A 16275-nucleotide genomic window follows, 5' to 3' on the forward strand; every position below is an offset into this window, starting at 1 on the left:
CGTGCCCACTTTGGAGTCCTGCCACAGACAGTCCTCCATAATTTCCTGGCAGAGATCAAAGAGCAGAAGAGAGTTGGTCAGTACCCATGGACTTCACTGGAATAGCACCAGCCTCAAACACACACTTTTGGCAGTCAGGTTTTGACTGAGCCTGCGCTTGGTCATCCTCTTCCATTCTCTGCCACATCTCACTCTCCAGTACGGCGTCCACAGCCTTGTCTTTTTCATACGACAGCATCTCACTTTCACAGGACTTGGCATCCTTAATACCGTCAATAACGGATGTCAAGAATTCAGCCCAGCAGAGGATGACCTGAATATTAGAAGCATTGAGCTGTTAGAGATGAAGGACTCTCCGTGCCTTCCTGGAAATTTAGCCTAGAAGAGAGCAGGGAGAAAGTGAGAAAGCGACCCTTAAGCAGACATTGGCAGGAGAGGGGTCATTGCCTCAATGTTCTCGTTCTGGGGGGGGGGGAGAAAAGCTCAGACATGATTATTCTATGCAGAAACCACATGCTTTTTAAAAAACAAAAACAAGTTTTACCACAAGCAAGCATTGTGTAAGACTATGTGTAAGACAAATCATATGATATTTATTTAGACTGCCTTCCTGCCTTCCTACTGTCCACCACCCTCTTGCCATTTTAAGCAAATCCAGACTCACAGTTTCATCAAAAATGTCCAGGTGTTCAGTTTTAAACATTTCCCCCCTCCGTTTCAAAACACTTAGGACTTGACTGTGAATATAGGAACTTAGGAACATCGGAAGCTGCTCTATATTGAGTCAGGCCCTTGGTCCATCTAGCTCAGTATTGTCTACACAGACTGGCAGCAGCTTTTCCAAGGTTTCAGGCAAGGGTTTCTCTCAGCCCTAAAATCTTGTCCTAAAAAAATAATAATAATAATCTTGTCCTGTCTTGGAGATGCTGCCAGGGAGGGAATGTGGAACCTTCTGCATGCAGTTTTCAAACATTATTCCCTAAAGGAGCATTTTATTGTCCCTTGGACTGTGTTAGGGATGGGGCTGTATTTCAGTGGTAGAGTATCTGCTTAAAGATGCTGAAGGTCCCAGGTTCAGTCCCTGGCATCTACAGGGAGAGCTGGGGGAAACTCTTGCCTGAAACTCTGGAGTGCCACTGCCAGACAGAATAGACAATATTGAGATAGATTGGGGTTCCCAACAGGGGGTCCAAGTACTATCAGGCTATCAGAAGAGCCAGCGTGGTGTAGTGGTTAGAGTGCTGGACTAGGACCAGGGAGACTCGAGTTCAAATCCCCATTCAGCCATGATACTAGCTGGGTGACTCTGGGCCAGTCGCTTCTCTCTCAGCCTAACCTACTTCACAGGGATGTTGTGAATAGCATTTAGCAATAGCAATAGCATTTACATTTTTATACCGCTTTATAGCCGGAGCTCTCTAAGCGGTTTACAATGATTTAGCATATTGCCCCCAACATTCTGGGTACTCATTTTACCGACCTCGGAAGGATGGAAGGCTGAGTCAACCTTGAGCCCCTGGTCAGGATCGAACTTGTAACCTTCTGGTTACAGGGCGGCAGTTTTACCACTGCGCCACCAGGGGCTCAAGAGAAACTTGTGTATGTAGTACACTGCTTTGGGCTCCTTGGAGGAAGAGCGGGATATAAATGCTAATAATAATAATAATAATAATAATAATAATAATAATAATAATAATAATAATAGTTGTTGTTGTTGTTTTTGTAAAAAGATTGCACAGACTGACTACAAACAAAGGCATGACAAGGTAGCAGGGATGATACACTGGAACATCTGCAAAAAATACAAGCTACCTGTAGCCAAACATTGGTGGGACCATAAAATTGAAAAAGTTGAAGAAAATGAAGATGCAAAAATATTATGGGACTTCTGACTACAAACAGACAAACATCTGCCACACAATACAACAGATATAACTGTAGTGGAGAAGAAAGAAAAACAAGTCAAAATAATCGACATAGCCATACCAGGGGATAGCAGAATAGAAGAAAAAGAAATAGAAAAAATAATAAAATACAAAGATCTACAAACTGAAATTGAAAGGCTGTGGCAGAAAAAGACCCAAATAATCCCAGTAGTCATTGGCGCCCTGGTTGCAGTTCTAAAAGACTTTGAAGAGCACCTCAACACCATAGGGGCCACAGAAATCACCACCAGCCAATTACAAAAAGAAACTTTCCTGGGAACAGCCTATATTCTGCGCCGATATCTATAACAACAGCAACAACATTGACAATAAAATTCAGCCATCGCAGGTCCTTGGGAAGGACTCGATGTCTGGATAAAACAAACCAGTCAATAACACCTGTCTATGTAAATAAACAAACAAATAAATCAATAAATCCTATCGAGGGGGGGCTCAGAGCCCTCCTGCCCCCACACTGCAGCTGTGCTCTTTGTTCTCCTTCTCAGGATTGCCGGCTTGAAGCTGATGTGTCCTCAGTGCTGTGTCTGCTGCAGAAGGGGAGGGAGCAGCGTGAAGACCCTCCCCCTCCGCTGCTGATTGGCTGGCTATGTGCTGAAGCTCAGCGTATCCCTCCTCCTCAGCCTAAGCGACAGGCTTCAGAAAATTGCACTTGTCCCATGAATTTCAATCAGGCTGCTTATGAGTAACTTAGTGTGGATGTGAACCAGTGACTGCAAGAGTCTCTGTACCACTTAAATTTGTGTTTTTGTGTATATATGTGTATACACACACACACAATTAAGTGCAGCAGCTATGAGATGGGCTACTCCAGTCACTGACTGGCTTAAATCCAGATTAAGTTGTCTGATACAGGGGTGTGTGTGTGATTTTGCTCCCAAATGGGGCCCTGTGGCCCCGTTTGGGAGCGAAATTGGCCAGCACTACCTTTGCAGTGCGGCCAGAGCAGCTCCCCCTGACTTTTGAAGGTGAACGCAGCGCTGGCCAACTGAGCTCCTAAACAGGGCCACGTGGGCCTGTTGGGGAGCAAAACTACACGCCTGCATCTGACATCAGACGCAGGGGGTTGGGCTGGAGGGGGCCACGGGGGAGGCAGCAGCTGGGTCACCGCTGGCCTCCCTCTGTGGCTGACTCTAAGCAGTCTTATGGAAATGAATGGGACAAGTTGACTTGTTCTGTTCATTTCAATGGGAGTACTCAGTCACCGGTACAGCCAGCAACAGGGTCTCCGTCACTGACGGGAGTACGCACATCTCTTCATGTTCTCCACCAGATCTACTTTCCTCTCTCCCCCTGCCGTGTTTCACTTCTGGAACTGTAGACGGACGTTTGCATATCAGCAGAGCCATCAATAGTCCCCCAAGGCCAAAAGAGGCCCAAGGAAATGCCAAGATTTCCAGCTGAGTCTGGTTTCGGCAAAACCATACGCCTCTAGCACCTGTTCCGCAGTTCATCCCCCCCCCCCCGTGAGAAATGTTAATGCAATTAGATGGCCAGGCCACAAGAGAATGAATTAAGGAAGTAACATGGCTCAAAGTTGCCAGGAGGTAAACATCACAAAGTCGGGAGGCCTGGAAACTTCATGGATGTAGCTGGACTGGATTTGGTTGTAATGTGTTCATGATGTAATGTGTTCTTTTAAAAAACATTTCCTAGACTTTGGTGGAAGGCGAAAGGCTGAAATCCACAGACATGTATTTGTTAAAAAGAATCTAGAGGGTCAAGGTGACCAGGAGGAATGGGGACTTTATGAGTCTTTGTTCTTCCCTTTCCCCATGCCTTTAACTGCCGGAATCAGCCAGAAATGTCATGGGCATGGCTACCTGCTGATAATCCCAGGTAATTAATTGTCCCAGAAGAATGACAGACTTTGGCCTTCTACCCATTCACACCTGCTCAGTGAAGTGCAGTTAATCATTCTGCTCAGTGAAGTCCAGCTAAAACATTTCAAGGTTGCAGGCAGGAGTCTTTCTCAGCTCTCTCTGGAGATGCTGCCAGGGACAGAACTTGGGACCTTCTGCATATACTCTAGCACTGAGCTACGGCCCCATCCCCTGGGATCTTGGAGAGCTGCTGCCTGTCAGAGCAGGGAGTTCTGGGCTAGCTGGACCAATGGTCTGACTGGGAGCCAAACTAGACATGGCAGTGGCAGAGCAGTCTCTCTACATGCAGCTCTCACTCTCACACAGTCACGTAAGAACTAGGAGGAGGGAATCTGATTAAAGTGCTGAATCACCTCCTGTCTATGCCTTACCTCCCCATAATCTGTCCTCAATGTCATTTTTCTCTTGATTGATTGACTAAGTACCGTCAAGTTGGTGTCGACTCTTAGTGACCACATAGATGGATTCTCTCCAAGATGATCTGTCTTCAAACTGGCCTTTAACATCTCTCAGTGCTGCGTTCATTGCAGCCGTAATTGAGTCCATCCACTTTGCTGCTGGTCCTCCTCGTTTTCTCTGTCCTTCAACTTTTCCCAGCATTATAGACTTCTCAAGGGAGCTGGGTCCCAAGTATGATAGTTTAAGACTGGTCATTTCTGCCTTGAGTGAAAATTTTGGATTGATTTGTTCTATAATCCATTTGTTTGTTTTCCTGGCTGTCCATGGTATCTTCAAAAGTCTTCTCCAGCAGCAAAGTCTTCTCCAGCAGCGTCAATACTTTTTCTATCTTGCTTCTTCCAAGTCCAGCTTTACACAGAGAAATAACAAATAAATAAGATGGATCCCTGTCCCTAGAGGGCTCACAATCTAAAAAGAAACCTAAGATAGACACCAGCAACAGTCACTGGAGGTCCTGTGTTGGGGGTGGAGAGGGCCGCTGCACATCATGACATGTTTTTGAGATTATTTTGGTTTAGCTCAGTTGTTTTCAAACTTTCTACTAGGGATGTACACAAAAGGAGTTATGCAGGCTTGGTTCAAATTTGAACTGGATTTGAGTGGAACCATCCTGGCCATTTTGTGCCCATTTGAACACACAAGACCAGCCAAGTTTGACCCTGGACCTGTCAAGCCAAACCGGCTTGAACCCAGCTAGTTCTCACACCCCTGCTGTCTATCCTCTGGAAACTTGTCCTCATCACTGTAAAGGCAAAGTGTGCCATGAAGTCGGTTTTGACTCCCGGTGACCACAGAGCCCTGTGGTTGTCTTGGGTAGAATACAGGAAGGGTTGACCATTGCCTCCTCTGAAGCATGAGATGATGCCTTTCAGCATCTTCCTATATTGGGAAAACATACCTGCGGGGATTTGAACCGCCAACCTCTGGCTTGATAATCAAGTCATTTCTCTGCTGCACAATTAAGTGGCTTCCTCATCACTGTATCTCCTCACAAACTAATTCTATCTATCTATCTATCTATCCATCTATCTATCTATCTATCTATCTCATATTTCATATTTTGTTATTTTCATATGTTTAATAGAAATATTACATACATATTTATTTATTTATTTAAGCACATTTCTATACTATACTGCTGCTGCTGCTACTACAACTACTACAAATATTTATATTCAGGGGGTCATACATGCTGCTGATCACAGAAGTGCTGGCCATCATGGGGACGGTGTTTCCTTGTGCAGAAAATTGCCACTGTAACTGTGAGCAGCCAGATCATTTGAACCTAGGAACCTAGGAAGCTGCCATATACTGAGTCAGACCACTGATCTATCTAGCTCAGTATTGTCTTTACAGGCTGGCAGCGGCTTCTCCAGGGCTGCAGACAGGAATCTCTCTCAGCCCTATCTTGGGGAAGCCAAGGAGGGAACTTGGAACCTTCAGATGCTCTTCCCAGAGCGGCTCCATGAACATAGGAACAAAAGAAAAAATGCCAAAAGACCAAATTGAAAATAGCCTCAGGTTTTATCCATCCTTTGTATTATTTGCCTTGAAAACTTAACTTTTCCTTTTGTGCTGATGGATGGCACCCAGATGGTTGGCTGATGGTTGGCACCCAGACAGCGTCTCAGGACGCTGTCCCTACATGAGGGGGGAGGGAATTGGCAACTCACTTGCCTGTCTTTCTCTCAAGTAAACAGGTTTGCAACCAGCAGTGCCTTGAATTGTCTTTCCAAGAAGGATTGGTCCTCTCCAGAATGAAGGAATACCTGGATCCATCGCCAGAACGTGATCCCAAGGGAGTCTCCAGAGGACATCAACACTGACCCAGGAAAGCTAACCATCAGCAGCAGCAGCTACCCGGGGGCAGTCCCTATCTGCATTTCCAATCCAACCCAATGGTGACAGAACGTCCATCTGCTACCCTGTCCTGTGTTCGAAGAAGAGGGCCTAATGCAAAGTTCATCTTCCTGCTCCTAAGTGCTATAGGAGAGGGATAGACAACAAATGCCTGGAGACTGTCACTTTTCTCTGGAGTCATACATGCAACAGCATCTCCCCAAGCTGTAAAGCCCTGGAACCATCCTACCTGGGTAAGATACCTTGCCAAAGACACTATTTCAAATTCTGCCAAAGAGACTATTTCAGATTGCCCACGGGGGGGGGGGGGGGGGGGAATCAAGGCTACCAAACACATGAACATTCGAGCTTGTCTATGGACACTATCCTAACAAGCCAAAACAACACGGATCAGAGAACATCCAGGATAGCCAAAATCCTGCAACGTTGTACAAGAGCATTTGGTTCTCAACTGAAGGACTAAAATATTTTTTTTACCAAGGACTCTTAGGGTTTTTTTAATTTTAATTCTAAAGCTCTCCATGGCTTCCTTTTTGGCCATGACAGACTCTAGAGGACACTAAGAGTGGTGGGAGTTGATGATTTACACCACTTTCTTATATTACTTTCTTGTAGTGACTATGTGCTATCATTATGTTGAAAACCATGCTATCTCCTGTGCTGTAAGGACATGGACCTCACATGCTTGCTCTCCGGTCATTTCCCAGAGCATTTACCTGCAAGTCTGCACCTATCCCCAAGTTTGTGCTCTAAGACATTAAGCTAGCCCAAGCTTGACCTGCTAATTTTATAGACACTTGTATTTAAGCAATGTGATTGTACGTGACTTGTCATTGCTATCGCTGTCCACAAGCTGATAATCCATTAATCACTAGAAGCACCTGGTTCCACAATGCAAGACTGTTATTGATACCTTATTTGGGATAAAGATGGGTTAAAACAATGTTGCTTGCTATAAGTTGTATGATCTTTATATGTACACCTTGCTGCTATGTGTAAAACTTTTTATCTATATCAAATCAGAATTATACTAATTATGTTTGTAGCTCTAGGATATTATATGCAATGTATCTAGTTTTATTGCCATATGTACAGCCCATTCAGCACCTATATGTCCCAAATCCTTTAGCTACACAAAACACAGAACTATATTTCCAAGATTAAAAGTTTATGTGTTAGAAAGAGCTATTATTAATATTTCCAAACAGTTAGGACTTTCATTTAACTCATATGGAGAGCCTATTGATTTATGGGCAAAGAAGATAATTCTAATTATAGTATGTATTTCCCTTTTATTGATAATCACATGTTGCTGCTTATAATGCATTCTAGCTTGAATCCAAATGTTTATGAGAACCTTTCAACCTTGCCATAATGTAAGACCCATACATACAGCTGTACCTTTACAAGCCCATATATCCTGAAGGTTCAGGATGATCCAGTGTTTCAGGGGGGAATTGATGTCTTTTAGAAAACCAAAGTAACTCCATTTTACTTAGAAAACCTCAGTCTGACTTAAAGTAACCCCAGCCCAGCTCAGGGTCATCACGGCCTATCATGATCAACATCGTTATCTCTCTCCACTAAATTGTATCTGAGGAAACTTGGTTCTCACAGGATTCTCACTGTTCTTTGCCGACAATTAAGAAAACAGGATGTAACCAAATAAGGAGTAATCACCAGATGAACAATGAATCATTCGCATACGTACTAGATACTTAGCCCACCATTTTATTGCCACGTATACTATGTCTAGGGTGTCAGCATCATTCAGATTGTTTTTATAAATGTAAGATGCACCTATAACCAATTTGTATTCAGTGCAGAGCCAAAGCCCACTGCTAATCTGCAATAAACGCCTCAAAAGAGATTCCCACTGTGTCTGTTTGATTGGCTAAAAGGCGGACCCAGGGACGAACCAAATTCACATCACTGTTGTCCCCTTCCATGTGTGATCAGGGATGGACTTCCGTCTTTATCCTGCACGGTTGCCAACCTTTTTGCTAGCCTGGCTCCTGTGCCTTGAAAAAGAGCTTGACAGTCCAAAATTAAGCAGATGAAGCTTTTGCTGCAATGAAAATGAAGAGATGGGGAAATCTTCATCGGTTTAATTTGAATATGCCAGGTTTCCTCTAAAAGCATAAGAGCAGGAGCAGGGAGAGAGTTGGCAAGCCTGCCTGCTGGTGCCTCGTGGCCAGCATTGGGCATGGGAGTTCCGCCATCCTTGTGTACATTCAAACATGGCGGTTGCTGGGGGGGGGGTCCAAGCCGGGAGTGTTTACCGGTCGCGACGGATCCTGATGGTGCTGGAGGTTCCGCTGCTGCCTTCAGTCTCTCTGGACTCGACCGTTGGCAGGAAGACTTTCTGGCCTCTCCTGCTGCTAATAGCAAATTTCTGTCCAATTTGGATCGTGAAGGGAGCGCAGAACATGGCCTCAGGCGAGAAGTCAAGAGTGAGTGTCCACCGCCCTGCCCCAAATAGTTTCAATGTTTTTTGGGCGGGGGAGACCCCCAGGGGTTGGATTTGGGTCCAGGTGGAGACATTTAGGAAGCGACACTGTCCTGGCCCCTCTGGGCTGACCTTGTAGGGCAGGAAGGGAGTGGCCCAGTGCAGCTTCACGGGGTCCTCATGGAGCAGCAGCCCTCCATGGATGGCTCAGAGCTCCATCAGCCCCCTCCCTCCTCCAGGACCTCATCCAGCGAGGAACGTGCAGAGTGGAGCCACCTGCACAGTGGAAGGGAAGGGGTTCCTGGCCTCTCTGAGCTCTCTGCAGTTCCCCCCTTCAGAGGGGCAGGATGGCCATATTAGGGAGGGAAGAAAACAACACTGGTCTTTCTTGGCTAAAAGAAATGAAACGTTGAGGGGGGGGGGAATGGAGGGAAGATAGAAATGGCAGGATCTGCCAAGTGGGATTTATGTGGAGGATGAGAATTGTCCCCTCTTGATGTAGCCTGGCTCCTCTGCTTTGAGCAAAAGCTTGAGCAGATTGAGCAGGTGAAGGCATTCCTAGCCTAAAGAAATGGGAAACTGCTTCACCAGCTTAAGATCTGCATGTCAGGCGTCTGCTGAAGTCACAGGAGCAGGACCAGGTAAATAGTTGGCAACCCAGCCTACTGGTGCCTTGTGCCCACCACTGGGCCTGGGAGTTCCACCATCCTTGTGTACATTCAAACATGGCGGTTGCTGGAGGGGGGAGTCCCCAGCTGGGTGTGTTTACCGGTCGCAACGGATCCTGATGGGGCTGGAGGTTCCACTGTTGCCTTCAAACTCTCTGGACTCGACCGTTGAAAGGAAGACTTTCTGGCATCTCCTGCTGCTCACAAAAAATTTCCGTCCAATTTTGGCCGTGAGGGAGTGCAGAAAATGGCCTCGGGCAAGGAGTCCAGAGTGAGTGTCCACCGCCCTGCCCCAAATAGGTTCAGTTTATGGGGGGGGGGAAGACCCAGAGGGGTTTGATTTGGGTCCAGGTGGAGACATTTAGGAAGCAACACTGTCCTGGCCCCTTTGAGCTGACCCATGTGGGCATGAATGAAATGGCCCAGCACACCTTCACAAGGTCTTCATGGAGCACCAGCCCCCCCATGGATGGCTCAGAGCTCCGCCAGCCCCCTCCCTCCTCCAGGACCTCTTCCAGCGAGAAAGCACAAAGTGGAGCCACCCGCACAGAACAGGAGAAAGAGTTCCTGGCCTCTCCGTGCTCCCTGCAGCTTCCCCCTTCAGAGGGGCAGGATGGCCATATGAGGGACTTGAAGAAAATAACACTGGTCATTCTTGGTATTTGAGCATGACTGGAATGGATGGTGAAAAGAGCCCAAACTCGGGAGCACTTTCAGCATCCAGCAACACCCCTGCAGCGAGGCTCCCCCTCTCTCTTCCTCTTTGGATAGATGGTGATGACCTCCATTTTTTGGAAGGCTTCTTCCTCTGTAGCTTTGCATGGGATTATATGAGTTCTATTGTTTGTTAGCCACTTCATTATTTTTAAATTAAAAGGAAGATATCAATTTAATGGAATGTGGGGGGGGGGGAGGAAGGAGGATAGAAATGGCGAATTCTGCCAAGTGGGAGTTGCCGGTTCTGTAGAGGATGGGAATTGCCCCCTCTTGTTGAAGGGGGTGGGGGGAGACCCCCAGGGGTTGGATTTGGGTCAAGGTGGAGACATTTAGGAAGTGAGACTGTCCTGGCCCCTTTGGGCTGACCCTGGTGGGCAGGAAGGGACTGGCCCAGCCCATCTTCACAGGGTCTTTATGGAGCAGCAGCCCCCCATCGATGGGTCAGAGCTCCGTCAGCCCCCTCCCTCCTCCAGGACCTCATCCAGAGAGGAAGTGCAGAGTGGAGCCACCTGCACAGAGGAAGGGAAGGAGCTCCTGGCCTCTCCGAGATCCCTGCAGCTTCCCACTTCAGTGGGGCAGGATGGCCATATTAAAGGAGAGGAAAGATTGTGCTGTTGGTCAGTGTCGACTCCTGGTGCCCACAGAGCCCTGTGGTTATCTTTGCTAGAATACAGGAGGGGTTGACCATTGCCATCTCCTGTGCAGTCTGAGATGAGGCCTTTCAGCACCTTCCTTGATTGCTGCTGCACGATATAGGAGTTTCCCATTGTTTGGGAAACACACCAGCAGGCATTCGAACCAACAGCCTCCTGCTCTCTAGGCAAGTTGCTTCCCTGCATCGCCATTAGGTGGCTTTAAAAAAATATTCGTCATTCTTGGGAGCTTGAAATGCCTGGATTGGATGCTCAAAAGCCTGTTTTAAAACAGTTACACTGGCTGCCAATTTTTTTCCGGGCAAAATACAAAGTTCTGGTTATTACCTTTAAAGCTCTGAACGGCTTGGGTTCAAGATATCTTAGAGAGCGCCTTCTTTTACATGATCCCCACCGCACGTTAAGGTCATCTGCGGAAGTCTGTCTCCGGTTACCACCGGTTCGTTTGGTGACGACTCAAAGGCGGGCCTTCTCTGTAGCTGCTCCTGGACTGTGGATTGCACTCCCAGCGGAAATTCGTAATCTTGATTCTTTACTGTCCTTCAAGAGAGCCTGGCCTTTCAGGGTTTTTAATCAGTTTTAATTGTTTTAATACCTGGTTTTCAGGGTTTTAATTGTTTTGATAGTTTAATTGTTTTTTAAGTAGTTTTAAATTGGTATTTATATTTGCATCTCTGTTTTAATTGTTTTTAATGTTTCCTGTTTTAATTGTAAACCGCCCTGAGCCATTTCGGAAGGGCGGTATATAAATGAAATAAATAAATAAATAAATAAATAAATAAATAAATAAATAAATAAAAGGGATCAGGCTCGGGAACATTTTAATTCTCCAGCAACACCCCTGCGGAGAGGCACTCTCCCTCCCTAGATCCCTCCCTCCCTCCCTCCCTCTTTGGATTGATGGTGATGATGACCTTGTTTTGAAAGGCTTCTTCCTCAGTAGCTTAGAATGATATAATACAAGTTTTATTGCTTGTAAGCCTCTTTGATATTTTTAAACTAAAAGTAGGATATAAAAGAAATGAAATGTTGTGGAGGAGGATGGAGGGAAGATAGAAATGGCAAGATCTGCCAAGTGGCACTTATGTGGAGGATGGGAATTGCCCCCTCTCGATGAAGGGGGTGGGGATGGGGAGACCCCCAGGGGTTGGATTTGGGTCCAGGTGGAGACATTTAGGAAGTGAGACTGTCCTGGCCCCTCTGGGCTGAACTTGTAGTGCAGGAAGGGACTGGCCCAGACCATGTTCACGGGGTCTTCATGGAGTAGCAGCCCCCCATCGATGGGTCAGAGCCCCGTCAGCCCCCTCCCTCCTCCAGGATCTCATCCAGAGAGGAACTGCAGAGTGGAGCCACCTGCACAGAGGAAGGGAAGGGGTTCCTGGTCTCTCCGAGATCCTTGCAGCTTCCCCCTTCAGAGGGGCAGGATGGCCATATGAGGGAGTGAAGAAAACAACACTGGTCATTCTTCGGTAAAGGAATTGAAATGTTGAGGAGGGGGATGGAGGGAGGACCGAAAGGGCCATTTCTGCTAAGGGGGAGTCACAGGTTCTATGGAAGATGGGAATTGCCCCCTCTTGATGTGGCCTGGCTCCTCTGCTCTGAGCAAAAGCTTGACCAGCTTAGCCCAAAGAGATGGGAAATGCATCACCAGCTTGATATCTGCATGCCAGCCTTCTGCTGAAGTCACAGGAGCAGGATTAGTGAGAGAGTTGGCAACCCTGCTGGCTGGTGGTGCCCCATGCCAACCACGGGGCCCAGGGAGTTCAGCTAACTGAGCCAAGAGACCCCTTCAAAGTGGTCATCCTCTGATATTTAGCAGGGGAGAGCAACCTGTCTCCCCTGCGGCTCACGCCAAATTTGGTCCATTTGGGGCCATGTGGGAGCGCTGAACATGGCCTCCGGCAGGGGGTTTAGAGGAAGGGTTCACCATCCTGCCCCAAAGAGGTCCAATGTGGGGGAAAGACCACCAAAATTCTCAAAGCGGTTTGATGAGAAATCTAGGGTGGGAGTCCCCACTGGCTGCTTAGGAATGACCCCGGTGGGTGTGAGCTGGCCCAGCCCATCCTCACTCCTGCTCTCCTCTCTCCTTGACAGGACATGGGAGAAGGATGCCCCTCACTCCACGGCGTGGGCAGCCTTGTTGAGGAAACTCCTGTGGCTCCTCTCAGGTACGTCCTCCTGCTCCTCCTGGGTTATCTGGGCCCATTCTTGATTATGGCACCTTGGATTTCAGGACCACTTAGGATCCTCTCAAGAAACATGGCCCCTGCCAGGGTTTCATTGTTGGAGATCCAGCTCCAGATGCCATCGGCCTATGGCACCAGTAACCCTGATGACCACGACAGGTCTCTCTCTGACCAACACGTAGCCAGAAGTCAGATAGAGGTCTTTTCCTCTCAGCATCTTCTTCTGAATAAAGCAGATTAGTTTAACCTTGTGTGAATCTCCCTGCTTATCATGGACAAGCTGTTGCCCCGGAGACCCTGTTGACTTCTGCTGTAATGGGAGTGAAATAGCTGCTGAATACTCTGCCATAGAAGTCATGACCCCCAACATTAATAAGCCCAACCCCCAAGAGGTCCCAGTTTGCAAGAGGCACCCAGTCTAAGTTCTTACTATTGGAATGTGGGGAAGACAGAAAGGAATGAGAGCAGGGGCAGGTAAAGGGAGTTCCAAAGGAGAAGAGCCGATCCGTCTGAGCTAGCTGGGTTCTGGGAGAGGATCCAGGGGTTCAGGCACAGGAGGCCAGGGAGGGTTCTCGTGCACATTTTGCTCCCTAGGGTTTTAAATGAGGATGGGTGGGGTGGGGGGATCGGTTCCCTAGTCTGCTCTCTGAGGACTGAAGGGCTGTGGGGCTCCATGGGCTGGTGGGCCTGGCCCACTATTTCTCAGGCCCTGGATTCCAGGTGAGCCCTGCAGCCACCCAGAGCGGGAGAGGGAGACTGGAGCCAGGGTGTGGCTGGCTGCTCCTTCAGGGCTGGATCTGCTGGTGCCTCCTTGAGTGGTTGCAGGGCAAAGGGACCAACTGGGAGGGGAACAGTGGAAGCCCCTCTGGGGGGCAGAGGAGGGGGTCGTGGCAGCCCCTCGGAACAGGTGATGCTGAGTCAGACCATTGCTCTACTCTGACCAGTAGCCGCTCTCCAAACCCCAACCAAGGGAGCTGAGCTGTTTTAGAGGTTTTTAAATTAGGCAGTATAAAAATATATATAAATCCAATGAATGAATGAATCAGGAAAGAAAGAAAGAAAGAAAGAAAGAAAGAAAGAAAGAAAGAAAGAAAGAAAGAAAGAAAGAAAGAAAGAAAGAAAGAAAGCTCTTTATGTTGTGGAGAGCAGGGAGGGTATATAAATAAAAAAATAAAATAAAATAAAATAAAATAAAATAAAATAAAATAAAATAAAATAAAATAAAGAAAGTAACCTTTATGTTGCAAGGAGCTTGGAGGGTTCTTGCCTTCACCCCTGCCCACTACTGGAAACTGACTACTCTGGGTTCCTTTGAAACACTCACTCACTTGTGTCTTTTGTCCTTTTCCCATCTCAGTGACTTCCAGCCACAGGAGATATATGAAGAGTGCTCCGTAGCCAAAACGAGCAAATGGTCACTGGTAAGGGATGAAAACCCAGTCTGTACATGGCAGGGCTGGGAGGGGGTGGGAGAGACCCCATTTCGAGCTAGAATAGAGGGCGTGTGGTAGAGATCCTGTCTTAGCAAGTTGAAGGGATGCTTTGAGAACTTGTCTGGAAAAGCCATATGCCTTGATATTTGCAGTGGTAGTAGCAGTGAATTGGGTGGGTGGGATGAGTGACAATCCGGGCTCAACTACAAGTGACTCAGGCAAAGGTTGGAGACCCTCGCTATGGAGGAAGCATCATGGGAACTTTTGGGATGGGAAGTGCTGAGAGGGAAGAGGGGTGTGTCTACCTATCTTCCAACCTGGCTCCTTCATTCCGCTCTCCTGCCCCAAATCACTCCCTCCCCCAGGGTTCTAGACTTTGATTTTGTTCTGGACTACCAAGCAGAAAACACATCCAGGAAGGGAGCAGTCTGGAGGGGAACTAGAGTGGGAAAGTCTTCTTTGGGGTAGATGGTGCACTCTTTCCCCCCTGTCACTTCTTGGCTCCACATGGCCCCGTTTCTGGTGTCATTTAAAAGGGCCTCAAAACACGGGTCTGCAGCATCAAGTGGCCAAGAGCTCTGCCCAGCAAAGAGAAGAACTTAGCTAGGCTTTCCTTAATTAAAGGCACCATTCAAGAAACCACAGTGTCCCATGTAGCAGGAGGCCTGACTCTTCTTCGGGATCCTGCCACTCCAAATGTTGTGTAATACCCATGATCTCTCCCGACTGCCCAGGAATGGGCAGAAAGCTGGTTTCTGAGGTTCAGTAGATTCTTGGGTTTGGTTCCTCTCTGAGCCCAGTTACACGTTGGTAGACACGGTTTTGAGGTGCTAAGGAGCCACCTCCTGCTTTAAGCTCCTCTGTTAAGAAGGACCTCTTGAAGGAGGGTTGATGTTTGGACCCCAGATGCCCTGGAAAGGTCAAGTGGGCCCCAGAGCACCCATTCCTCTCTCCATTCTCATCCACAGAAGTCATTCTCGGACAGCTCCAGGATTCAGACGGTCAACACTGGGAACGAATTCCTGGAAGACGCACATGCCATCAGTTCCCCGAGGAGGTAGAGTTTCTTCTTGAACTTTTGTGTAGGGAAGGTTTTCTGTCCCCCTGCCAGCCTGGATCTGGGATGGATCCAGTGCCGCTGACTGGCAAGAGTTGCAGGGCAGACAGTCAAAAACGACGTCTTCATACATTGTGTAGAAGCAGGGGCGTAACTAGGTTGGAGTGGGCCCTGAGACAAGATTCTTAAATGGGCCCCCCCGCCGAGAAATTTTATAATAATATTAATAATAATAATAATAATAATAATAATAATAATAATTATTATTATTATTATTATTATTATTATTATTATTATTATTATTATTATTCGATTTCTATTCCGCCCTTCCAAAAATGCCTCGGGGCGGTTTACAAAGAGAAAAAGGTGCCTCTTTGCCCCGTAAGCAGGGGGCTTTTATTCTCACATTTCTGTCCTCATTCAAAACATACAAAAAACAGATGTACAAAATTGAGCAAATGAGAAGAGAAGAATTATATGGGAGTAAAACCTTTTTTAAATGGAGTCAGGAAGTGCATCTTTGGAGGCTCAAATGGATACCTTTCAGGCACAACTATTTCCAAGTCAAAAATTCCTTTTTCATGTGGTGTATTTACAAAACCAAGGATTTGAGCTTGAAGTTCATCTAAGTGACTTCCAGTCTGCCAGCAAGTAATACCCAGTGGTGGCTCTGTGGACAGCAGATGCAGCTCCCTTTTCAATCATGAAGCTCTCTGCATTGTGCTCCGTTTTCGAAGTAGAGCTCTAAGAACGGAGCCAAATTCGCTCAGGGGCGTAGCAAGGTTGGAGTGGGCCCTGAGAAGAGATTTTAAAATGCCCCCCCCCCAAAGTCCAGGGCTTACACACACCCCAGGCTTCCAAGGATTTAAGTCTGATATTTCAAAATATGTATGCTGCCAAGAAATACATTTCACTGAATACACACACACTTCACACTATATAGTGATATACATTGAATACTATATCT

At 47.1% G+C, this 16275-nt stretch overlaps 1 protein-coding gene and 1 long non-coding RNA gene across 4 annotated transcripts in view; one reads left to right on the forward strand and one right to left on the reverse strand.

Annotated features, from left to right (window-relative positions):
* The window catches only part of LOC128332680 (uncharacterized), a 92783-nt gene that overhangs the window by 12960 nt on the left and 63548 nt on the right, over positions 1-16275 (reverse strand). The gene's annotated exons all lie outside the window — the stretch shown is intronic.
* Positions 8509-16275, forward strand: part of LOC128332669 (uncharacterized) — a 121995-nt gene continuing 114228 nt past the window's right edge. For both annotated transcript variants that reach the window (XM_053267250.1, XM_053267252.1), the window contains exons 1-4: positions 8509-8598; positions 12727-12800; positions 14176-14239; positions 15220-15308. In XM_053267250.1, the coding sequence (XP_053123225.1) occupies positions 8575-8598; positions 12727-12800; positions 14176-14239; positions 15220-15308 (251 nt within the window). In that variant the 5' untranslated portion in view covers positions 8509-8574. The remainder of the gene's footprint in view (positions 8599-12726; positions 12801-14175; positions 14240-15219; positions 15309-16275) is intronic.

This window comes from Hemicordylus capensis, chromosome 7 (genome assembly GCF_027244095.1).
Source record: "Hemicordylus capensis ecotype Gifberg chromosome 7, rHemCap1.1.pri, whole genome shotgun sequence".
Classification (NCBI taxonomy): Eukaryota; Metazoa; Chordata; class Lepidosauria; order Squamata; family Cordylidae; genus Hemicordylus; species Hemicordylus capensis.